Below are 25,839 nucleotides of genomic sequence, written 5' to 3' on the forward strand. Positions count from 1 at the left end.
GCCGGACACCACCTCCCCTGCTCTCGCAGAACCGAAGAGGAGACGTCAGGGAAGGGGGATGAGGATCACAGTGTGCGCCGGATCAGCACTGCTAGCAGCGCAGTGAGTGAATGCTGGAAGGGGAGCCACTGCGCCTGCCGGTATTCACTAACGTGGTGAGCGGCCAACAGCGGCGTGTGCCAGCAGTGAGGGCTCTGCGCGCCGCCTTTGGCACACGTGCCATAGGTTCGTCACCACTGCTCTACATGGTACCAGAAAGATCTCCATTCGTTAATGGCAAGCAGAGATCTCCTTCATGGTGGCTGTGTACGTATGGTACATCCGCAGACTGCTCCCCTGACGCTTCCTCACTGCTGGTCTCTACGGCTTTTATTCTATCTGATGCCTGATTACCCTCTTTACATAATTGTGGAGCTCCCCTTCAATTATTGCATGAGTCAGTCCTATGTACGCAGTGGGGGCGGGGTGACGCTGGTACGGGACATTATGTTTGTAGTGGAGGAGTGTCCCGGCCGTCCCTGCCGCCGCCGCTCTGTATGTGTGATGGATCATGCGTGCTCGCTGCGTACTTGTGGCCCCCCCATTGTCACATGCGTCTGACGGCCGGCTCCTTATTAACCCTCGCAGTGTGGCTCCGGCTCCTGCCAGCTCGGTAAACTTCCGCTGGTGATTTTCCAGTGACTTGTTGCATCTCTTATAGCAGCCGGCTGGGCGGAACAATGGCCCGGCTCATCTGGCTTACGAGGGGTTAATGTGTCACCTTCAGGCCTTGGTTCAGACAATATATAACCCGCACAGTTACTGTAGATTAACCCCGCTGCGCCTAGTGCGACTTCTGTCCACCTTCCTGGACTGATATTGCAAAAATACATGTTATTTCCCTTTAATCCACAGCACATCGCAGGGTTGTATGGGACTCCATTAAGGTCGGCACATCCTCATGGTGAGGGCTCAGCGGTTAATTGGCGGAGGTCTGGTGCTGGGAATCTGGGCCCGTTATCAGTATGGATAGCGCTGTTAGTATGCAGTGGCCCATGTTGGTATTGCGTTTAATGGCAGCTGCAGTATGAAAACGGCCAGCAGTGCCGGGAATCGGTGGGGGATTGCTGAGGATCAGCTGTCAGTGACTTATCCTGAGGAAAGGTCACCAATGCCAAGTCCCGGACAGCCCCTTACTATTCATGGCGCAGATTGTACTGCAGACGTCCCACGTTGCAGCGTGTGCGGGGAAATCTGCAAACTGCTGCAATTCTACAACGAAACTCATTACAAAAAATGTTCTGTTTGCCCCTTGCATCGTTAGCAGATTTGTTTTGGCTTTTCCACTGTGGACCTGCAGCACCCGGACGGACCCCCAGGCGTAGGACGACTAATCACTGACTTGGGGAACAGCTGGGCGATGTATGTAGACATGATGGAGGTACCAGGGATTCCTCCTGAGGGCTGTGAGGAGCTTTCAAGGGGTCACGCTGCACCTAAAAGGGTCTTGGTGTGCTCTCGTTAATTGGCGCTCGTTACATGGCTCGGATATAAGGACCCCCAGGCACTTCTTGATTTCTGAGTCGTCTCCGGTGCGTGAAGATGTGGGATCTGCTGCTGTTGGGTCAGTGACTTAGCTTGGTGACACGAACTTCTGGAAGACTTAAAAGGACTCATAGGCCACATGTTTCAGGGTGGCACGGGTCCCTTCTGTATGTCGGGCAGGAGGCTGATGAAGGTCCTATAATACCTGATAGTTGAGCATTTACCCACTGATCCCCGATGGTAGCGGGTCTCGCCCCCTCCTGTCTGTACTCCGGGACCTGTCTGGGCCCGCGCTGCGCACCTCGCCCGGGTCTCCCCTGCTGCCCGGGTACATTGCAGGTAACGGGAGGGGTTGCTCCGGCTTTATGAATGGCTCATTGTCCTGCCGCTTATCTCACCATCTAAGGGAATAAACAGGGAGATGCCGGCGCAGCAAGAAATGATCCCACTTATAGAAAACACGCCAGAAAGCGCTGACGTCAGCTTAGTGAGGAGTGTGGGAAATGTGCCGTAAGTCCGGGACTGTAGAACGCAACGGAGAGTCCCAGGAGGGGAGAGAACTATCAGCTGGGACCCCAATCATGAGAACAGGGATTATTTGGGCATCGTCTGCCGGTTTTATGCTGTCGCTTTAGACCATGATCTCCCCGATGTTTCCTCGTCCCGCAGGCTCTGCTACCGCCGCTCTGCCTGTGGATTAGAATGGCGCTGTGGCCTGAGATGCGTGAAGTATCGCAGGTCACATCGCTGTTTGCAGGGGTTTCGCTCCTTAAAGCATGTCTGGTGATTTCTGTAGACCATCGTCTGGGAACGGGGGGCCCGGCATTAGGACCATTGCTGTCAATTGGTAAAAAGGGAAATGTCGTGTGTCCTCCGTCTGTGACGACTGCCCAGAACTGTTGCAGTCGACCAGACCTGCACTTTCCATAGTGACAGTCCGAGCGGCAGACCCACCGGTGATCTGACGGCCCGCTCTGAGGAAACACGGCGGCTGTCTAAGGCTGGGTTCACACTGAGCGGATTTGCCACAGAAATTCCATCTGGAATTTTGCCGCGCAAATCCGCCTGCGGCCGCTAATCCCGCTGTTAACCAGCCATGTTCATTATATTTTATCTTATTTTTTTCTGCTGCGGCCACGTTCTCCTTTATGGGAGCGCCAGCCACAGCAGAAAAGCGTGCGGTCAGGCCGCTTCAAAACCCGCGGCTTTTGAAGCAGCGGATTTCCGGTGGAAGTCTCGCAGTTTTTCGCTGCGGCCAAACCGCGAGATTTCCGCCCAGTGTGAACCCAGAATAAGAGTCAGCAAAACACTTGCTGGGAACGATGCAAAAGAACGCGCTAAGCCTCCATTCACATCACTGGATCCACCGTGTGCCCGAAGAACCGAGCTGTGTTCTGCTGGATGAAATGGCGCAGCATGCCGCTCTGTTGCGTCTGAGATTTAAGCAGAAATCGGCAATTGGGGGAGGAGCCAGCTAAGAACCGTCCGGACCGCCTCCATTCACAGTAAGCTGGTAGTCACTGATTGGGCGGCTCCTGTTTATAGGACCCCTGACTACTCATCGGTCAGGTTTGCTCGTCTCGCACAGTGGTCCAAGCGGCGGTCATTGTCTAAGGGGCCAATCCCTGACCACCTGCGGTCACATGGTTCATGCAAATATGACTAGGCCAGTGAGTGGGCACCCGGGGTACATATAACTGGGGAGTAGGGCTTCCATGGTACCAACTAGTAAGTGCGGGGATGGGATGCTGATGGCCTCTGGACGGTATTCGTTATGTGAGGGGAATCGTTCTCATCTGTAGACATCACAATCGCCCTGGGAACGGCTGTGGTATCTGTAGCGCGGCACAAGGGGGCGCCGCTGCAGAGAAACGCTGCTGCTTGTTAGACCAAAGGGTTAACTGCACTCTGAACTTCACCCCATGATGCCCACCGGGGGTGTAAATGCTTTTTACCCACCCCTCTATGACCTTAGGGGCCACTTGGGAGCGTCGGTTTTGATCCCACATTAGTTGGGTATACCCGCGGCATCGGTGACCTTTTTGCCATATGACTCGATTGATTTCTATTCTCCTTTAAGGACTAGGATTACGGCTCCTGCCACTGTTGGCATAGACGGTTGGCACAAGGGCCGCCTTTCACCTCGCGGCTCTGGTATGCGGATGGAACATGAGCTTCAGTTTTCCAACAAGTGAGGTGTTGCTTTATTTCGCTGGGGGTTTATTGACCTTGGCAGCTTGGTTTGCCCGTCTCCTATTGCATAACATGGCGGTGCCTACCTGTGCCAAAGCGGAGGTGTTTACTGTCCTTGTGCGGCGATCTTTATGGGGCGTCGATCATTTGGTTGGTTCCAATGAACGTGTTTGTCTCGCTGCGGTCGGCTTCCGGGTGAAGGTGTCTGTTACTTCGTGGTTTGCATCTTGCTGCCCTCCTTGCGTTGCACAATGGAAGCAGAATGCCAGTCCGAGAACAAGGCCAACCTGCTCTAATCTACACGCCGACCAAAGGGGTTAACCACTACTTAAAATTGCTGAACAACCACAATATCCGTCCTGGTTGGCTGCAGACCAGGACATGTGACTGCTGCAGCCAATCGTTGACTACAGTTCTATATGTGGTGATTGGCTGCAGCAGTCACATGTCCTCAGCAGCAACCAGGAAGTACTGAGTGGTTGGGAAGCTGTTCTTATAGTGGGAATGCCCCTTTAACCCTTTCATTGCCACGGGTCATTGATGTGCCTGCGTCCAGGTCACATTTTGCAGCGTTGGTTCATTAACATGTCGGATTAATCCCACACGGTGAACCATGTACCAAATTAATGCACAGCGCTAGAATTGTGGAAGTGATGTGCTTGATGGTCCGACCGCTGGTACCTCCACTGACATTAAGATCTCTGCTCCCTCCCCTGTCCACACTTCAGGATACACCAGAGCCTGAAATTTCAAGATTGGTGGGGGTTCCAGCGGTCAGACCCCCCTAATAAGTTATTCCCTATTGTCTGGGTTTTGGGGTAACTTTCTTTGATGGGAATACTCTGCAGTTTTAAGCTATTGATGGCCTAGCAGAAAGCAGACAGCTCTGTTCTCACTGCGGTGGCCAGGACTGGTATTACAGGTCATTCACTTAAATTGGAACTTGATCTGTAATACTGAGCCTGACCTACTAATCTACTATCGATGACTTATCCTGAGGGTAGGCCATAAATGGTTTACAACTGGACGGCCCCTTTAATTCTTTACACTTGCAATCTGCTGCAGGACTTGAAGTCATCAGAAATCCCTTTAATCGGAGTAAAAGTAGACGTTCCGCTTGCAGGGAACTCGGCACATTGAAAATGCTGCTTGTTGAGGAGCCGGAGGAACGGAGCCGATGGCTGTGCCGGGCCCCTTATACGGGCTGTGCCGGGCCCCTTATACGGGCTGTGCCGGGCCCCTTATACGGGCTGTGCCGGGCCCCTTATACGGGCTGTGCCGGGCCCCTTATACGGTCTGACTGGGTGCAGAACGCCTTCAGTTCAGCAGTTTGTCCTCTATGGAGATCCTCTAGATTCTCTGAGGTATTCGGCACTGATCATGGCTGCTGACGGGTCGGCTGATTGTGGAAGCGTTGTCCAGAGTGGGCCGTCCACGTTAGAGCCGCCCCGTTAAGACCGTGTGTTGGCGCTGATCTGTGGGGGTCTGCCAGCCAGCAGGGCCCCTTTAAGCGCACTGTGTTCTGTAACGTCCTCCTCCTGGCATCGTCTGCTGTTGTCTCTTGTATTCCGGGTTCTGTGATGCGTGAGACGCCATCTGTCTGCTCGGCACCTGTAGGACGGCACGCGGCGCGGCTGGAGCGAGACGCTTCCTGCAGACATGGTGATTTAGGGAACGAGCCTCATGGCACACAAGGTTTGAGGATATCATTCGGTGGTTGGTCCGCTAGGATAAAGGGCGCCAGTAAATAACGAATGTAAAAATGGAGCCGCCGCTTCCAGCTCCAGCAGCCGTGTATCACCGCTCCGGGATCGCCCTGTCGGGTCCCGTCATACAGACCATGTAGGTTTCCAGTCTTGCTGTGACGTCCCTCTGCGCTCCGCTTCTCATGTCGTTGGGCGGCTGCCAGGATTTTCCGTATGTCTAAAAATAGTTGGATGGTTGTTGGCGCAGAGCGGAGATCGGGCCGTGAACAGACGGACGGGCGCTGTCATGTGCTGAAGCCGAGAGCCTCGGAGCCCGGCCGGTGCCCCTGATGCGATGCGCCGGCAGTGGCCGGGGCCCCTGATGCGATGCGCCGGCAGTGGCCGGGGCCCCTGATGCGATGCGCCGGCAGTGGCCGGGGCCCCTGATGCGATGCGCCGGCAGTGGCCCTGGGTTGTTCTATACTGGCGAGCTACATCAGTCTTCTGTTAATCTCATAGGAGGCCAATTGGATTGCATGTCTGATAATTCAAGTGCAAGAAAAAATGTGGAGAATCTGGTGCAAATACATAGAAAACATACAAACACCCTGCATGTGTTATCCCAGCGCCAACCAGTGCCATGTGCCAGAGATGCCCAACCTCTAACGGGGCAGGAAGAACACCTCTGGGGGAAGCTCCTATAAATTAAACTTGTCTCCTAGGAGCTGAAGTACAAAGTGTTCACACGGGGCAGATTTTGGTACGGATCTGCAGCATATTTTCCGCCGCGGGGTTGATGCGTCTGTAGTGGGCGTCAAGGTGCAAAATCTGCTGATCCACATCAAAATCCACACTAAATCCGGGGATGTGGCTGTCATGGTGCCTTCCTTGCCGTGTGCTGACCGGTCTCTCCACCTTCCTGCGGGCTACTTGTGCGCACACCTACTCCTCTCGGACAGCATTGGAACGGTGAGGGAGGTAAGTCACATCCCCAGATTGAGTGCTGCTCCTAGGAGCCCCATAAGCTAAAGGCCAATGGGAGCAGATGGATTCCCGCTGGGGCCACACGACAGCATGAAGTCTCAGGAAAGTGGCGCGACTTTCTGTCTCAGAACTGCTGGTTACCGCGTTATGTTTACCTGTGGGTCATCGCCGCTGAATCTGGTGGCTCGTGATGCACCTATTATGGGGGGCTGAGAACATATGGCACACTGGGTGCCCACCGTGGGTTGTTCTTAAAGCCTCACACTTTTTCCTTCTCTCTGCAGTGCGAGGATGTCGCCCCGGAAAGATTGTGCAGATGACGGAGGCCGAGGTACGGGGGCTCTGCATAAAGTCCAGAGAAATCTTCCTCAGCCAGCCCATCCTGCTGGAGCTGGAAGCCCCCCTCAAGATCTGCGGTAAGTTTATGTCAGTAGAACTCATTACAGGAGATTTGGGCATTTCTGTTCTTCAGCGAAGCATAAACTAAAAGTTGTACTTGCAACCTCAGTAAAAGTTCTTTACGTTTTGTCCCTGTAGGGTACCTGAACCTGTAATGGTACATTGCTGTCACAGCATTGCATTATCGCTAGTCCTAGTGATCTCAGGCCATGGCAGGTCCGGACGCCAGTATCTGGCACATGTTTAACGCTGCAGTCGGTCCTCTGCGGTAATACGGCAGAAGGCTGGTGACATCAGAGTGGGCGCTTGACCTCTGTGAACACCTTACATGCCACACTCAGCATTGATAGCGGCATGTAAGAGGTTAACAGTGGGGATCTATGTTCTCACCGATTCCTGCTGTTGCAACCGTAGGCCGGCTGTCAGTCGCTGTGGCTCCCGCTGCGGATGGACGGGTTCTGCTTCCGAGCCTGCACCATCCATAGGATGTAAGTGTCTGTCGATTTGCGGAAACTGCTCCCAAGCCAGAATGCACATTTATGACGTGAGGCGGGAAGGGGTTAATCTTCCCTGGACTTTCCGATCACTGATGACTGTTCATGAGGAAAGAAGCTGCTTGCAGAACTAATAATGATTGAAGGGCTTACTACCACTACAGACTTTTCGTGCCCAAATGATATGGAATAAATATCTGAAATTGGTGCATCCCAAGTATCCAATGTGACTGGAGCGGCGGTGCGGGGGATCGGTGTGCTCTGTCCATATCACATGGTGGCATCGCCGCTCTGTTTACACTGGATGTTTGGGTAGTACCGGTCCTGGAGATCAGACACCTATCCTATATTCTGTGGGTAGGGAATAACTGTTTTAGTTGGGAAACCCCCTTAAAAGTGACCCTTCTGTTCTGGGACAAAGTTCTATCCCAGGATTGGAGGGGGGTGTATTACCTGCTGTCGCCGTCCCTTCAACCCGCTGGTTCCGGGTCCAGTTTGCAGCTGTCCAAGATGGCAGCCACAATTTGTGCTACCTTAATGTGCACTCTGTACTACTGATGGTGAGCACTGGTCACATGAGCAGTGCTGGCCAATCGGAGCATAGTTGATTTGGTAGCCTTGACTACCAGTGTGCTGTAGGGATTGTAATCTCAAGATTGTCAGCCATCTTGGACAGGAACTTGGACTCGGACGCGGTGGATCAGAGGCACCTGGGCACAGAAGACCCAACAGCAGGTAATGTAAGTGTCCCCTTCGGTCCCAGGTCACTTATTTCTCTCAAGAGGAGGGTTGCGTTAAGGCCCTTTTAGACGGGACGAGTGTCAGGCAAACAATGCCCGTCTCTCATCCCCACACATACTCTCTGCGGTGCTGCTGCATGGGAGTTAGTATCGTTGGCTCACAGCGGGGCAGCTGCAGGAGATTTCTCTCTTCACTCCCCCGTCCCTCCCTATTGACATAACATAGCGGCCGTTCAGTACTGAGCGGCTGCTATTTACACTGAGCAATCAGATCATTGTCCATCGTTTATGCTGCATATGGTGATGAACGATGAGCTGATCTGATCGTTCAGTGTAAATAGCAGCTGGTCAGTACTGAACGGCCGCTGTGTTATGCCAATGGAGAGTGGCGGGTGAGCGAGAGGAGAGCAATCTCCTGCAGCCCCCCTGTTGGCTGCTCTGTGAGCGAGCCAGCACTACTAGCTCCTGTACAGGAGCGAGGACACACAGAGACAAGTGGCGGGCATTGCTTGCCCGACATTCGTCCCATGTTAACCCAGCTTTAAACTTTATCAGAACAGGCTGGAACACCTTTGGACACCCTTGTGCCGCCCCTTCTGCAACATGCGATTTTTTTTTTTTATTTTTATTTTTTTTTTTTTTTTTTTTTTTTTTAAATCGAAAAACTATGGAGTTTTCTGATTTGGTGTTTTTGCTTTGCTTCATCCGCAGGTGACATCCACGGGCAGTACACAGACTTACTCCGGTTGTTTGAGTATGGCGGCTTCCCCCCAGAAGCCAACTACCTCTTCTTGGGGGACTACGTGGACAGAGGAAAGCAGTCGCTGGAGACCATCTGCCTGCTGCTGGCGTATAAGATCAAATACCCCGAGAACTTCTTCCTGCTCAGAGGAAACCACGAGTGCGCCAGCATCAACCGCATCTACGGCTTCTACGATGAGTGTAAGTCCGCAGCCGCGCCCCTGGGAACAAACGGACTGATACGCCATATTCTAGGTCACAGGGATCGTTAGTCATCCGGGGAGAAGTAGGAAGCTGCCGACAACCTTTTCTGGATGTTTGTGTGCTACCTGGCTGCTGCTGCTTGGATCCTGCTTGAGGTTGACCCCGTAGTGGCGGTGCAGGTTATGGGGGTTCGCCTAGATTAGCAATTCATGGCTGATCTGTGGAGAAAATGGAAAGTTACTTGGGAAGCATTGAAAACTGCTGAGGCAGGGATGTGTTGGGTCCCCGGCTGTGTGGCTGCCGCAGTAGAGGTAATGGCATCCTGTCTGCCCCTCGTCTTACAGCCATCTGGTCTGACCAGCGCAGGGGGCGGCCGCCTTCAGTGGAGACCTCCCCGCACTGTTCAGACCTCTAACCTCCACCATCCGAGCGCTCGTGGGGACAGTGGAGAGCGCTGCAGTCAGACGGCTCTGGCGGCGCCTTATCAATGTGGGAGTAAAGGATCAGGTGTTAAATTCAAGGTGCCAGATACTTGTTCTGCCTGATGACATCCGTCCTGGTGGGGAGATGGTCGCCCCCCTCCCGGCATGCTGTAGTTTGGTCGCACTGAAATCGGCGGGTTTGAGCATCTGCTCTCCGTATATAATGACGCTACATTTTTATTTTTTTTGCTTTCACATTCGGTTTTCTCCTCCACTATTAAACAACTTTTATTTATCCATCGCCATAGCTGTCTGAGGATTGTTGGTGGTTTTGGGAAGGCGATCCGGGGGAACGGATTCATTTCCCCCCCCCCCCCCCCCCCTTCCCCCTTTTTAAAAAAAATACTATTCTCTACTCCAAAAACAGACGCAGAGACTGAGGGCGCAAAGCCCAGACGCGGGTGTGAAAGGGCCCTAACTTGCATGGAGGGCCCCCCTAACTGAACAATGGTTGCTCTGTAGAAAGGTTCCTTTTAAAGGGGTTGTACTAGAGTCACAAATTATCTCCTATTTACATGATGGCGTATAACTTGCTGACCGGTCAGACCACCTCCCCCCAGAGTGTGAGAACCGAGGTCCTGTCTCACTGTGGCCGTACTGATTCCCCATCCCCCGCCGTGAAGAAATGAAATGAAGCGCTGATGGCACAAGTGTGCCGCTGCTCCACTTATTTTCAGTGGGGCTGCTGGAGTTGGCCGAGCGGCACTTGGGTGTTTCTGTCAGCCCCACTGAAATGAATGAAGCGGGGGCCACACATGCATGACCAGGGCTCCGTTTGTTCTATCACTGCGGAGGGTGAAGTGAGCCGGCAGTGATGGGGGACACGGGACCACCGTTCTTGAGACTAGTGGGTTCTTGATGGTCGGACCCCCACCTTGTGACCAGGTAGAGCCCCTGTACTTGTTTTTACTTCCCCTTGTTGCCTCTATGCTCCGGCCGCATCAGCGCTGTATCGACAATACTGGATTTCGCTTGCTGCCATCTGAGACCAGAGCCGCCGTACATTACGTGCCGCATCATTCTGACTCTGTGAAACCTACTAACTTGGAGGCACACGGACATGCGGTCTGGGAACGCCATATGGATCCGTAATGCAGCAAAGTGCGCGCTCCTGTAATTGTGGTGAACCGCCTGGCTTGCAATCTGATGGAGAGGCTGATTTGCAGCTGGGGAATAATAGTGTTTGTGTCGACTTTACTCGTTAACTGCGACTTTACCGCATTACTGAAGCTGCTGCTTCCTCTCCTCGCTGTGACCCACTTATCACTAACCCGCTCTCCTCTCCTTAGGCAAACGGAGGTTTAACATAAAGCTGTGGAAGACATTTACCGACTGCTTCAATTGCCTGCCGATTGCCGCAATCGTTGATGAGAAGATCTTCTGTTGCCACGGAGGTAAGAGGACTCGTGTTGCTATTGTAAGGCTTTGCAGGGAGGCATTCTGTGCTCCCCCATGGCATCCCCACAGCTCGTGGCACATGAAGTCCATGCGGGTAGTGTTAGATCCTAGAGCACGCATGTCAAACTCAAGGCCTGTGAGTCGAATGTGGCCGAAGGTCCCAATGCAGAACAACCGGCTCTCCACTCTTCCCAGAGGACGCGGCCAGTGCTTGTCAGAAGGGGTGGTGCCAGCATTGGGCCAGTGCCATCTTGGATTCTGAGCTCCGGTGTTCATCTCCGCACCACTCTATTCAGCAACTCACAGGTGGTGGCATAGCTCTGCCAGCTCTACGCGGGCACCCTAGCCACCCTGATGGGTAAGAAGCTCAGAGGGGGAAGGTGAGAAACCCATCATAGTGCACGGAGCTCCAACACCATGTTAGTAGTAGTTACATTTGGGGATCATTCACACCTGTGTATACAGTTTCAGTCTGGGAAATATACAGTGTTTTCACTGCGTATTCGGGCCACAGTGTGTCCTTTTAAATGAAGTGGTGGTTGAGCATGCGTCCCATAAGGCAGATCTCAGCATCACTGGGGGTCACAGTGGTTGGACGCTCACCGATCAGACATTTACACCCAATGCTTATGTATAGGTAATAAGTTATTTTTTTCAGGGAGAACCCCCTATAAGCCCCCCATATGAGTGATGACCTGCTGTGTATAGGCGATGGCTTTTGAAGGGTTTCCCCACAAACTAGAACACCAATGGCTTGAACAGATCTACGTCAGGATGCTGCATTTAGCTATAAATGTCTACAGGAAAGCTTACGTTCACTGACTTGTAGCAGAGATTTTATAAATGCAGGCTGCGTATTGTATATTAGACTGCTTCAATTTCCCTGCTGCAGTGGTCAAGCTTGATTTGCTTAAGTCGGGGCAGTCTCTTCAGAGTGCTACAGGTCTCGTGCTGTCACTTGGCACCGGCTTTTGTGCAGCATGTTTGTTTATCTCGAAAATCCCGGTAGTTGCGCTCGTCACCCTTATTACGGGACAACATGTGATAGAACACGCCAGACCGGTTCTCGGAGGACAAGCTGGTGCTTGGTGCTGTCACGGCTCGGTTACTAACGCACATATAGATGTATACACTAAAGTGATCTGTGCCTCCCAGCATGCCCTGCAGGTCGGCAGGCTTGGATCCCCGCCGTTCAACCATTTACATGGCTTTACAGAGGGAGGAATCTTGTGTCTTCATCGCCTGTCCCCCTTTTCTGGTGACCAGATTGTGGGGTGCCGGTTGTGTGTTACCATGACAACTTGAAGGCCCCCACGGTCACCATGGATGCCAATATATGTGATCACACGATGGTCCACTCAAGCCCCCATATTTAATTAAAAAGTTTCTTAATTAGTAAATTAAAAAATAGTCAATCATTCACTTTCTCCAGTCACATTACTAAAACCTGTATCCCCACATCCATAAGTCCAGTTTATATCCCGCTTTATCACCTGGCGAATGCCATCAGGAAGAGGTCCGACACGATGCCAGAACTGTGAGTTTTGTTTTTCACCCGGTCTCCAAGGGTAAATGGATAGAAAGTACATCCAACCCTGTAGAAACCAGACGAATGCCTTCTGTGGGTGCAGTGATGGCACAGAGCCGCTACCAGATGAATGCCTGCTGTGGGTGCAGTGATGGCACAGAGCCGCTACCAGATGAATGCCTTCTGTGGGTGCAGTGATGGCACAGAGCCGCTACCAGATGAATGTCTGCTGTGCGTGCAGTGATGGCACAGAGCCGCTACCGGACGAATGCCTGCTGTGGGTGCAGTGATGGCACAGAGCCGCTACCAGATGAATGCCTGCTGTGGGTGCAGTGATGGCACAGAGCCGCTACCAGACGAATGCCTGCTGTGCGTGCAGTGATGGCACAGAGCCGCTACCAGACGAATGCCTGCTGTGCGTGCAGTGATGGCACAGAGCCGCTACCAGACGAATGCCTGCTGTGGGTGCGGTGGTGGCACAGAGCCGCTACCAGACGACTGCCTGCTGTGGGTGCGGTGGTGGCACAGAGCCGCTACCAGACGACTGCCTGCTGTGGGTGCAGTGATGGCACAGAGCCGCTACCAGACGACTGCCTGCTGTGGGTGCGGTGGTGGCACAGAGCCGCTACCAGACGACTGCCTGCTGTGGGTGCAGTGATGGCACAGAGCCGCTACCAGATGAATGCCTGCTGTGGGTCCGGTGATGGCTCAGAGCCGCTACCAGACGAATGCCTGCTGTGGGTCCGGTGATGGCTCAGAGCCGCTACCAGACGAATGCCTGCTGTGGGTGCAGTGATGGCACAGAGCCGCTACCAGACGACTGCCTGCTGTGGGTCCAGTGATGGCACAGAGCCGCTACCAGACGACTGCCTGCTGTGGGTGCAGTGATGGCACAGAGCCGCTACCAGACGAATGCCTGCTGTGGGTCCAGTGATGGCACAGAGCCGCTACCAGACGAATGCCTGCTGTGGGTCCAGTGATGGCACAGAGCCGCTACCAGACGAATGCCTGCTGTGGGTCCAGTGATGGCACAGAGCCGCTACCAGACGACTGCCTGCTGTGGGTGCAGTGATGGCACAGAGCCGCTACCAGATGAATGCCTGACTGACTGGCTGCTATTTACACGGAACAATCAGGATTTTATGCAGCATAAACGATGGACAATCAGCTGATCGTTCAGTGTAAACAGCGGCTGTTCAGTACTGAACATCTGCTATGTTAAGGCAAAGGGGAGGGGCGGGGGAGCGAGGAGAGAAATCTCCTGCAGCTGCCTCGCTGTGAGCCAATGATACTAGCTCCCCTGCAGCGGCACTGCAGCCAGTATGTGTAGGGGTGAGTGAGGGCATCGTTTGCCCAACACTCGTCCCGTCTAAATGGGCTTTTAAAGGGGTTTTGAGTGAATCCCAACTAATCAACTTCTGATGACCGACCTATCTTGAGGGCGGGTAGGTCATCAATAGTTCATCACCTTTTAAATGGGGGTTGTCCAGGAATGGAGTCGGACCGTCTTGAAGTACCTGCCCTATTATTGTGATTGTTCCTGTAAGACCTGTGACTCTGTATCTAGCCGCCTACTGCTGTATCCATACCCGTCATTGCTGTGTTGCGTTCCCCATGAGCTATTTGTAGTCTCTAACATATCCTTCAGCTGTTTCCTGTCCTCTGACGGATCGGGTCTCATGTATCACTAATAATGAGATGATTTCTCTTCCAGGTCTCTCCCCAGATCTACAGTCTATGGAACAGATCCGCAGAATCATGAGGCCCACAGACGTCCCTGACACAGGTAGATCTCCGTGAGAAGCCTTCACATCCCACCTAACCCCCTTTATATGGTGTATACACGTTACGCAGGACTTTAGATCACTTGGTTTTGGGGTCTGTTCCCATTGGGGTCTACAATCTATCTGGTTCCTCCCACACTCCAAGAACAGAGTCCCTGGAGGAAACCCATCCACGGGTAGAAGCTGCAACCTCCAGGGGCGTTCAGTACTAGTTAGCCCGCCACTCAATGGGCCTGACAACCTGATGTCCGGCATGGGAGAAAAATGGCCCCACTGAACCAAGTTGGTTCTCGCTGTGATGGTGCTTCTTCCGGGAATGTTCTGTTCACTCCTTGTGAACGCCACAAAAATGGAATCCGAAGTGCTACAGCGGAATTTAATTTTTGCCCTAAAGGACGATAGACCAACAATACGCAAACCCTGAAATAATGGCGATAGTTTTGCGTGAAGTTATATTTTTATTTTTCCCGTTGACACAGCCGGGGCTCTTGGAATGCTGAGATGAAAGAAATAAAATGAAAAATTGGTTATTGGGGCCCTAGAATTGGCCCATAGATCCATTGGGGAGGATCGTGGCATGCCGGGGTTTTTAGATGCAAACTTTTTTTTTGTTTTGTTTTTTCCGCTCATGTACATCGGGCTGCGGTTTACATATTTACCCAATGGAAAGCTTTCACTGCGTTACCTGCATGCGGAATATTGCCGAGGGTAGCGCAGTGAAATATCACCGTGGACAGGAGGCCTTAATCTGCCGTGGGGGGCCTAGAATGGCCAGGGCACCAGAGGGGTAATCTGCCGTGGGGGGGCCTAGAATGGCCAGGGCACCCACCAGAGGGGTAATCTGCCGTGGGGGGGCCTAGAATGGCCAGGGCACCCACCAGAGGGGTAATCTGCCGTGGGGGGGCCTAGAATGGCCAGGGCACCCACCAGAGGGGTAATCTGCCGTGGGGGGGCCTAGAATGGCCAGGGCACCCACCAGAGGGGTAATCTGCAGTGGGGGGGGCCTAGAATGGCCAGGGCACCCACCAGAGGGGTAATCTGCCGTGGGGGGGCCTAGAATGGCCAGGGCACCCACCAGAGGGGTAATCTGCCCCTCTGCTAGTGTATTGGCTGATCAGTGCAGCCACATAAATGTGATTGTTCTCAGTAAGAGAATCCAAGTCATCTTGTAGATACGAGACCTTTCAATGGCTAACAAAAATACATGTTATGGCGAGCTTCCAGCCCAACGCAGACCCGAAGGGGCACGCGTATTTATACACCCTTATGGCGCGGCACAGACATGGGTGCGATTGGTTTGCACTTAAAGAATACTGCAGCAGACATATAAACCTTTTTACCAGACGCTGATAAGGGAGTGAGTCTGCTGGTTCTCCTTTAGCGCCCTCTGTTGGTTCGGAGGCTCGCCATGACCTCATGTATTCTTGTTGGCCATTGATGGGCATCACATCTACATGATGACTCGGTTTCTCTTGCTGGGAACGATCACACTTTCCTCTACTGGCGACACGGACCGGACCTTATGCTGACATAAATGACGCTTCTGGTTGCACGTTCAGTGGGCGGGGCCTGGCGCCGTGGGCGTGTTCACTATGGCAGCTGCCCCTGTATTGGGCGCTCCGTGCTGTAAGCCGGCATCCAGGAACAGCTTGTTCTCTTGTCATTTGATACGTCTGAGAACTCCACCGTGTCGCTCCTGTGACTCCAGCTGTGGGGGTCCGCGTCATATAAGGGGGATTCCATAGGAATGAGTGGGGCTGCATGAACGCCAGTGCTTCCCACAGGACCTGCTATATTAACCCCTTAGTGGCTGCCTGTTTTGCACCTTACCAAAGTGCTTTTTTTTCTTCTTCCTGTTGAGCTACAGGAGTGTTGTGGCTTTTTTTAGTTTTTTGGGGGGTTTTTTTTTGTTTGTTTTTATGGCCCCACTTTGAAGTACATATAATTTGTTGCAGCATTTCCTCTTTGGGGGCGCAGAGAACAAATTCCACTTTTTATTTTTGTTGTTGTGGCATTCCCATGTTCTCTGGTCGTCTTCTGCCCTCCGACACGTTATTTCTCTGCCACCGCATTACAGGACTCCTATTTATTATTTTCACTGACTGACTGCAGACGGACTTCATTCTTCTCTAAATCTGTAGGATGTATTGATGCCACTTTTGGATACTTTTTTTGATTCCTTTTGGGGGGAGGGGGGGTAGGATTAGCAACAAACAGCAATTCTAGAAATAAATGTTGTTGACCTTTTAACTGCTCTCCTGCGGGCCAATACTACTGCAGCGATGCCACATTCAGGGGATTTCTTACTACGTTTGCACAATAACACTTTTTTATTGAATAGATTGAATACAGCGGTGCAGATACACGGACCCATAAGGGTAGTTTTACACGGACGATCACAATTTTGCTGTACCTCTTTTTTTTTTTTTTTTCTCTTCCCCTTGCAACATGGCATCGGTGAAAACCTGCCTAATGTGAAGGGAACCATTGGCTTCATGAGTCGGCTTTTACTCTCACATCGCATGATAATCGCACTATTTTATCGCCGTGTGAAGGCTCCCTTATTCTCTTTTGCCGCCAAGAGTTGAGGTTGTTTTTTGAGAAAAGTTGTAGTATTTGATACCATTTTGAGGTACCTGCAACTATCTGATGGCTTTTTATTGAGCGTATGGATGAAAAATAGCAAGTCAACAATTATTTTTTTTTCTTTGTAAATGTGTTTCTGGCGTTTACCTTGGGGAGTAAATGACACATTTGGGTTGTTATGAACGCATCTATGCCGATTTTGACTTTTTTTTTAAAATGTGTTTAAACCCTGTATTTGTGGGTAAAAATGTTTGCATTTTCAAAAAAAAAAAAAACTATCGGACATCTTGCGCTACTTTTTAGTATCCTAAGGGGAATTATAGATGTGATCGGCTGCTAGCATAGTACATTATTTCTGTACTGCAGTGTACTATGCCTGTAGTAGCAGGGTCTGATAGGCTGTGTTATATGGCTGTCATAGGAACCAATTGGCACCTCATGATCGCATCGCAGGGTGCTGATGGGTGACGGGTAACCTCCTTCCCTGTCATCGAATTATATGCTGTGATCACTATTGATTACAACATTGAAGGGGTTAAAGAGTTGGTAACTGAGGAGCCTCTTCTCTTCTGGACCCGGGACGTTAATGTGGGGTTAAAGCTACCCTGAAGGTGTACGTGCAGGAGGGTGAAGGCCTCTTAGTGACTGCTATAAAAAGTTTTAAAGTTCACTAAAGGGTTAATGAAAACTTTCTATTCCCTTAGTCGGTCTCCCCATAGAGCAAGAACAGCTTGCGGCTGAAACCGCACCCATCCACGGCAGCCAATCATGTCGATAAGATCCTGCGACTATTGGCAGCCATGGCTAGGCAGAGTTTCAGCTGCAAGCAGTTTTTGTTGTGGGGATGCAACAGCGCTTTCTCCCTTGAAAACGTAGGTGGCGCTCTGCTTATTGGGGCTGGCAACTGGAATAGTCAGTGATTGAACTGATGAGCAAAAGTGCCAGCCAGGAGCAGCGGAGACTGACGCGTTGTGGAACGGCGCCCTAAAGGAAGCATCCTTAGGCCCCCTGCACACGGGCGGAAATTCCGCGGCGGGTTTTGCCGCAGAGTTTCTGCCCGTGCCCGACTGCATTACAAAACGCAATCCAATGCACCCAGCTGCGATTTTCTCTGCGTGAAAACACATGCGGAAAACAAATCGCAGCATGTTCTATTTCTGTGCGGGTCTCGCAGAGGCCTGCTCAGAAATGTCACTACTGACGCGCCGGCTCCGCCCTGCGAGCGCGCGGGGTGGGCGCAGACGCGGAAGTAGGTTAGCCGCACTGGTCACTGCAGGGGCACGGGTTGGATCCTCGCAGCGGGATCCGACCCGGCCATCTGCACGTGGCCTTACTTAATGATTGGGCGGTGGTTGTTTGGGGGAGGGGGGGGGGGGGTGTAATTCTTTGGGTTTCAAAATCCATAACTTTTTCCTATTTGAAGTTTTATTTTCATCGCTTTTTTTATTTTTCCCCCTTCTATGTTCTAGAAAGGACTTGATTCTGCGATCCTCTAACTGGTATAATGCACTGTAATAACTTACTGCAGTGTATTCTAGTTTCGCTTCACATTCGTTAGTCATGGCAGACCCGGAGGTGTGTAACCGTGATGTGAGCAGCCCCCAGGATGTAGAGCTGCAGCGCTGGGACATGGAGATCTGCGCCAGATTAGTCACTGGGGATTGAGGGCTTACTGTCAGTGCCTTTGTCCTCGCGCCCCCCGGTCATACACGGGTGTGGATTACACGGCTTGACACACTTCTCCTCTCTTCCACTGACCTGACCTTTCAAGACCTTTGCGTAACGCTCAGGGCAGATGAGGCGTCTCATCCTGACGATCTTCCCCTCTTCTTCCGACAGGCTTGCTCTGTGACCTGCTGTGGTCAGATCCTGATAAAGACGTGCAAGGCTGGGGCGAGAACGACCGTGGGGTGTCCTTCACCTTTGGAGCAGACGTGGTTAGCAAATTCTTGAACCGACACGACCTGGATCTGATATGTCGGGCTCATCAGGTAGGTTCGCGGCGTGTGACGTAGCCCGCTGCTGCCGGGTTGTAAAGCCTCGGACTTCTCGCCACACGAGTTAATAAAGAGATTGGCATCTCGGACTGTCACGGGTTATCCGGTGGCCGCACCAGGAAATCCTGATCAATGCAGGGCGCACCTTTCTCTAGTTCTGGTCCTCGCCGCCCCTTGCCTGGCTGATCAGGGTGCGCAGGACTTATGGAAACAGCCAAGTGGACTTTGTTGTGGGGTTTCCTTAACTTGTATATTTGTATGTATCGTACAGCAGTATGGGACAGACTTGCATAAAGGACTACTTGTAGTCCTCCATATTCATAAGCTGCATGCTAGCCACACATACCCCTCCCTCGGCCAATAGTTGGCAGTTCTCTCTTGCGCAGTAATAGGCATACTGCTGGCAATCAGTGGCGGGGTGGGTGGGACTAGCCTACAGCTCATGAATATCCAGGACTACTTTCTGTAGTCCTCCTATACATGTACTGCTGTAAGTTTCTCCTAAACTACTGCATAGATGCATATCGCTACAATCAGCAAGTGCAAAAAGATGGTGACAGTCTCCTTAAAGGTGGCGTCAGCAGACTGTCTCCTCCTTCCTAGACACTTGTATTAATACGTGTCGTCGCCTCCAAAAAAAAAAATATATTCTATTAGCTTGTGTTTCCCTAAAAATAAGACTCTTATATTATTTTTGCCCCAAATAGGCTGTGTCTTATTTTCAGGATTGGGGGGGGGGGGGCTGGCTATAACTGGGTAACCACTGGATATCTATACGGTTACACGTTATGGTCCAACTATTTACAGTTCATCCAAGGATTTAGTTGCTGTGGCTGTTGACCCTGGTTTGCCTCCAGACCTGCTTGCTGACTGCCTCCCGTTTGCTCGTATCCGCAGGTAGTAGAGGATGGTTATGAATTCTTTGCCAAGCGGCAGCTGGTGACCCTGTTCTCTGCTCCAAATTACTGCGGGGAGTTTGATAATGCCGGCGGCATGATGAGCGTGGACGAAACCCTGATGTGCTCCTTCCAGGTAATGCATCTCCTCGGTCGCTGACTGGGTCCGAGTCCTGTGTGCGCGGTGCGGGCCGCTCGATCACGTGGTTGGCCATCTGCTGACTGTGGTTTATTAATGCATTGCCCTCGGTACCCGCAGGCACTTGGCTCTGACTGACTTCACCTCCCTCATGTCTGCGGACATTCTTGTGGGCCAGAAGAGTGCCGCTCCGCGCCCGTCTGATGCACAAACGATGCTTTATACCAATCACTAGAAAGCCGGAGCTCTGCGAGGGTTTTACACGTTTTCGTTTGTTTTTGTTTCTTTTCTTTAAATCAAGAGCTTTACAGTGAAAGATGTCTAGGGTTTTCATATAGATTCGGCCCGCTGTACGGCTATATACTATACACCAATGTACATGCTTAACCCCTTAGTGACCAGCGGACATTTTTCCTGAAGGATCTAGCTATTTTCGTTGTCTAATGGCAAGAGCCACGACTCGCTGCCACACCCGTCCGAGGGCCTCTGATGGGGAACAAGCTGTATGTTGTAATGGGGGGAACTTTTTGTTTTGTTTTTTTTTTTTTGCGGAGGAGGTTGGGGAAAAACCTCCTGGATTCCACCGTTGTGCTTTGGGTTTTGGTAAAAATATCCCTTTATGTGGATCGGCACAATTACTGCCAAACCGAGTAATGGAGAAAAGAATAAAGTGCAGCAGCTGAATCCGAAGACCCCAGAACCATCGTTAGCTCTGAGGGCGTGCGTCTCGCAGGAAGAGTTCTACCCCCAAGTGGTTCCAATATGAGAGATGTGACTCGGGGAAACTTGGGATTTGTATTTTTTTGAGGGTTTTTTGGGGGGGCGAACATTCTGGCATTACTTTTTAAAATTATTTTTTCATCCTTCACCACATGCGATAAATAACTATTTTATCCGGGCTGTTACAGGCGCAGTAATGCCTAGACATTTAAAAAGGGCTTTGTGGAGAGAAAATGTTTATATATTTTTTTTCCTTATTGAATTTTTCTTTAAATGTAAACTTTTCTTGCACTTATAATTTTTTATTTTATTTTTTTTTGTCTCAAGGCTAATTGAAGATTCGGTCATTTGATTGCTGGCATAGCACACTGGTTGTTTACGTAGTGCGTTCTGACAGCAGCCTATTACACTCTTCTGGAGGCGGGGCCTAATGGGCTGCGCTACATGGAAGACCAAAGGCCTTTGTCGGCCTGAAAAATGTGTCAAATCGTCCGTGTAGCCACTTGGTGGAACTTATGGGGATTGTATATTATTGATGGCCATCATCTGTGGGATAGGTCATCAGTAGTAGATCAGTGGAGGTCTGCTGACAGGGACCCCGCTGATGAGCTGTTCACTGGACTGGTAAGCTGATGCACTGAGCAGACTTCTGCAAGATGCAGAAAGCTCCGTTCTCACTGCAGTGGCCTGAATAGGTATTACAAAGTTCCTATTTACTTCGGTGCATGCAATACCAAGAATGGCCACCGCAGTGACAGCAGAGCTATTTGCTTCCTGTAGAATTGCACTGGCCTTGCAAATAGCTGATCTGTGAGGCTACCGGGTGGCCGACCACCTCCGATCTACAATTGATGGCTTATCTTAAGACCATCAATAGTTTACAACCCCTTTTAAAGCAACCCTATCTTGTCCTGGGACCGATGGGCATTACATTACCTGTTTATCCTCTGTTCCATTGGCCCTTACATCCATCGGTTCTGGGTCCCGGTTCTGATCTTCCAAGATGGCTGCCAAAATCTAATCACTTAATGCACACTTTGCATCAGTGGTCCGAGGCACTTAACACTAATTTGGCCCGTGCTAATCACCTAAGGGCGCTGGCCAGTCGGAGCGAGTGCAGTATTGTAACACTATTGATGCAGCTTGCATTGGGTAGTCAGAGTATTGTGGCAGCCATCTTGGAAGACTGAAAACTGGGATCAGGAACCGTCGGCTTCGAGGGAGGATGTCCCAGAGGACGGCCGGCAGACCACAGCACGGTCCCTGGTCCCTGGAGAGCCCTCTGCTCCGGCACTGGCGGGTCGCTGTAATACGGCATCCGGGCTCTGTGCCCTTAAATATCCGATGTGTTGTAAGGTATCCTGTTCTGTAACTTTGTCTGCCGCTTCTTCCCCAACAGATCCTGAAACCCTCAGAAAAGAAAGCAAAGTATCAGTATGGGGGCTTGAACTCTGGGCGCCCCGTGACGCCCCCCCGGACAGCCAACCCTCCCAAGAAGAGGTGAAGAGCATATCCCGCTGACGAGACGCCAGATCCTCCATCAAGACGAACTCCACCTATAATAAGTGTGCACTGTAACATCACCCAGCCATTCTGACCCCCTTTTAAAAAAAAATGTCGCACGCGTTTACCTTCACGAGACGGGTAAAAGGATTCCAGAAAGAGTTTTATGTCCGCTTCATCCCCCCCACCCAAACAACCGAGTATATTATGCACATAATGAGGTCCATGCAGCTATTCCCCACCACCCACCCACCCACCGAGGACCCTGCAAAGACCGCTGCCATGCTGTCAACGTCCCACCGCCGCAGCGGCGTGTTTTGTCACGTTAACCCTTTCAGTGCCGGCCGGATCTGCAGGAACTTCAACCGTGCTAAATTTACACTTTACAGTGCAACGTTTCTCTGTTGCCACTCCCAGAGCCAGGGCGCCAGCCCCTCCCCCGCCCCACTCCGCCTGGCATTGAAGGGGTTATACTTTACCTTTTGTCTCTCAAACTTCACTGCTTTTATTTTTTTTTATAGCGTTAGTTGTATATTCTGACTTCTGAGAACAAAACCTAATAATCATCACCCGTTGTGTGTGCGCGCCCTGTGGTATTTTCGGCTTTCCACGCTTTTTCAGCGTTTTTGTTTTTTGGGGGTTTTGTTTGCCCCTCCCCCACCCATTTCATCATCACGACCACTTTTTTTTCTCCCCCGTTCTAATCTGCTTTGACATTAAAGATGACTTTTCTTGGTACATCTGGTTTGTGTACAGCTTGCTTTATGAAGTGTACCGCCCGTCGTTCAGAGAATGAGCCGGTAACCGCAGCGCATCCATCCCGTAACGTTCATTAGACGTTTCCTTTTTTTCCCCCCGTTTTTTGATACTGACATTCTGCGTATCGGGGCACCTGTGGTCCGCCCGCTCTCCTCCCACATCTCCCCTCTGTTTTACCTGTTTCTGTTGCGATCTATTACAGCATGTATAGCATAAATGTCGGTTCGCACACAGACCACCTTCGGCGTTCCGCCGGCACATCCCGCCTTTGCACTTCTTCTGGATGCATTGTCTGGAGCAACGTTGCATTCGAGACAAGTTTGCAAACTCGTATGTGCTGCTACGTCCCCCTCTACCGCCCCCCTCAGGATTAAAGGGTGCATGTTGCCTACACGCATCGGGAGAGCACTGCGACTGTTAGGGTACGGCTCGCTGGGGAGCAGTGCGGCTCCTGCGCTGGGTGTAGGCCGTGTGGACACTTTAATTTATTTGCGAGCAGCAGTCACTCTTATCAATAGTACATTGTATTCTTTACAGCAATCTACTAACTGCTTTACGTCTTTATTTTTGTTTTTGTTTTTATTTTCTTTCCGTTTAATTCAATAAAATGTCATTAGAAACCAAGAAACGCCTCATTACTGTCCGGAGGGCTCCAGCAAAAGACTTTCCACGTCCTGCAGAGTAGATGGTTCCGTATTATCAGATATTCCGGATTATTGGGTTTGGAAGAGTAGTAAGTGTTTAAAAAATAAATCGCCAACAGAATAGTGAGTGCAGCTCTGAAGTATAATCCTGTACTGCTCCTAAGTTACATATTGTAGAAGTAATGTATGTAAACAGATACTGCAGAGCTGCACTCACTATTCTGCTGGTGGAGTCACTGTGTACACTACATATCCTGTACTGATCCTGAGTTACATCCTTTATTATATACCCCAGAGCTGCGCTCACTATTCTGCTGGTGGAGTCACTGTGTACATACATTACTGATCCTGACTTACATCCTGTATTATACTCCAGAGCTGCACTCACTATTCTGCTGGTGCAGTCACTGTGTACATACATTACTTATCCTGTACTGCTCCCGAGTGACATCCTGTATTATACTCCAGAGCTGCACTCACTATTCTACTGGTGGAGTCACTGTGTACATACATTACTTATCCTGTACTGATCCCGAGTTACATCCTGTATTATACTCCAGAGCTGCACTCACTATTCTGCTGGTGGAGTATAATACAGGATGTAACTCAGGGTCAGTACAGGATAAGTAATGTATGTACACAGTGACTCCACCAGCAGAATAGTGAGTGCAGCTCTGGAGTATAATACGGGATGGAACTCAGTCTCAACTTTATGTAGATTCATTTGAAGCTAAAATGTTGGTCAGACTTTAGGCCCCACTCAGACGGGTCTATATCTTGTCTGCACATTTCACAGGCAGCACACAGACCCACCATAGCCAATTTGGCTATTTGCATTGCTCTGCATGTCCTATTGTGATCCTTATCGCGGATGAAAACCGAACAGGACCATGTCCACCGCCCCCGCGCCTCGGGCAGTATATAGATGTGCATCTGTGTGCTGTTTGATGCAAGTTGCACCCCAGCATCTCTGGCGCAGCTCGCATGCAGCCGTTTGGGCCTTCCAAGTGATTGTACACGGAGTTAGTAAACCTAAACGAAGTGTCCGGACTACAATCTGCCCTCCAGGGAATCTAACAGCCTCTAGACCCTATTAATAGTCGGGGTGGGATTACTAGAAGCCGCTCTGATGGGCTGCTCCCTCCGGTGGGACGGAGTGCTTGAGGTGGAAGATCACAAGTTCTTGACTCTGCTGTTTCATAGTGCAGCCGAGCTAAGATTAATGCCGCTAACTCTGCAGGACGGCTTCCATGACGCTTGGGAATTACGTAGATGTAAACCTGCGACTCCTTCCCTTCTCTGGGTGTAACGGAAGCCGTTGTCCCAGTTTATGCAGTTGGCTCGGCTCTCTGGGGTTTGCAGACATCCGGGATTGTGTTGCAAAAACGCCATTTGCACAGAACCAATTTTCAGTTGCAGAAATTTTTGCAACAAGTCGGCTGTGTGAGGGTTCTGTCGCTGTACGGGAGGAAGACGTGGTGCTCGTCCAAGGGGTCATGCGGGAACAGTGGCTGATGTACCCTGGTACAGGTGCCCATACGGCTTTCTCACACATGAATGCTTTTGGGGGATGATTTCCATCTCTCCATTGGCTTCTGCTGGTAATTCCACCTCAAAATCTGTTCGTTAGACCTGCTGAATTTTCCACCTGACTGCAAATTGCGCTAACACTTCTGTCCTCTGTTAAAAGTCCATAAAGGACCAGAATTATGCCGGAAAGACGCGGCCAAAGCATCAGCTGTGGAATTCCACAGCAAAAGCTGCGAATTTTGGTGCCGGGTTTAAGCTTTTTTTCTTTTCTTTTTTTTTTTTTTTTTTTTTTTTTTTTTTTTTAAACCTGCATAAAAATCCTCCTGTAGCCTGAAGATTTGGGTGCAGAATCTACGGTGGTGCGTTGCGTGGCCTAAGAGAATGTTGCTGTGTCCCTGCCCACGTGTGAACACATTCAGTTATTTAAAGGGGTTGTCCCGGATTAGCGTCATGCAGCTGCTGTCAGTGCAGAAGGTGGAAGCAAGAAGTCATGTGCAGCTTGGTGAGGGAAGGGGTGGAGCCTAATGCTGCACGGTTCTGAGCGCTATGTACCTCTGGTGGTGGTGTCCGGTGCTGCACATGAACTCTCTTGTGTGTACCATTAGGCTATGCCCTTCCGTCAGCAGGTCCACCCTATCCTCCTCTAGTCTGGGTAGGAATTTCCTCACCCAACCGCTTGTTTCTACAGGCTCAAGTGTTGGCAGACATTTTACACTATTCCCAGACATCCCCTTTAAGAAGGTATTACACAAATGATTTGCACATACTGACCAACTGCAATACGGATGCAACTTGCACATGAAATGAACCCACTGATTTTTTATTTTTTTTTTGCTCACACCTATAGTGCGAGATTGAAAAATCACGGTATGTCCTGTTTTAGAGCAATATTTCCCATCGTTGTCTATG

At 50.9% G+C, this 25,839-nt stretch overlaps 1 protein-coding gene across 1 annotated transcript in view; it reads left to right on the forward strand.

The window, feature by feature from the left end:
• The window catches only part of PPP1CB (protein phosphatase 1 catalytic subunit beta), a 33,936-nt gene extending 10,552 nt beyond the window's left edge, over positions 1-23,384 (forward strand). Inside the window, exons 2-8 of the mRNA XM_066595103.1 lie at positions 6,671-6,802; positions 8,731-8,961; positions 10,736-10,840; positions 14,087-14,158; positions 18,582-18,733; positions 19,637-19,771; positions 21,894-23,384. Of these exons, the coding sequence (XP_066451200.1) occupies positions 6,671-6,802; positions 8,731-8,961; positions 10,736-10,840; positions 14,087-14,158; positions 18,582-18,733; positions 19,637-19,771; positions 21,894-21,998 (932 nt within the window). The 3' untranslated portion in view covers positions 21,999-23,384. The remainder of the gene's footprint in view (positions 1-6,670; positions 6,803-8,730; positions 8,962-10,735; positions 10,841-14,086; positions 14,159-18,581; positions 18,734-19,636; positions 19,772-21,893) is intronic.
• The last annotated feature ends 2,455 nt before the right edge of the window (positions 23,385-25,839 follow it).

The sequence above is a fragment of the Eleutherodactylus coqui genome, chromosome 3, assembly GCF_035609145.1.
Source record: "Eleutherodactylus coqui strain aEleCoq1 chromosome 3, aEleCoq1.hap1, whole genome shotgun sequence".
Classification (NCBI taxonomy): Eukaryota; Metazoa; Chordata; class Amphibia; order Anura; family Eleutherodactylidae; genus Eleutherodactylus; species Eleutherodactylus coqui.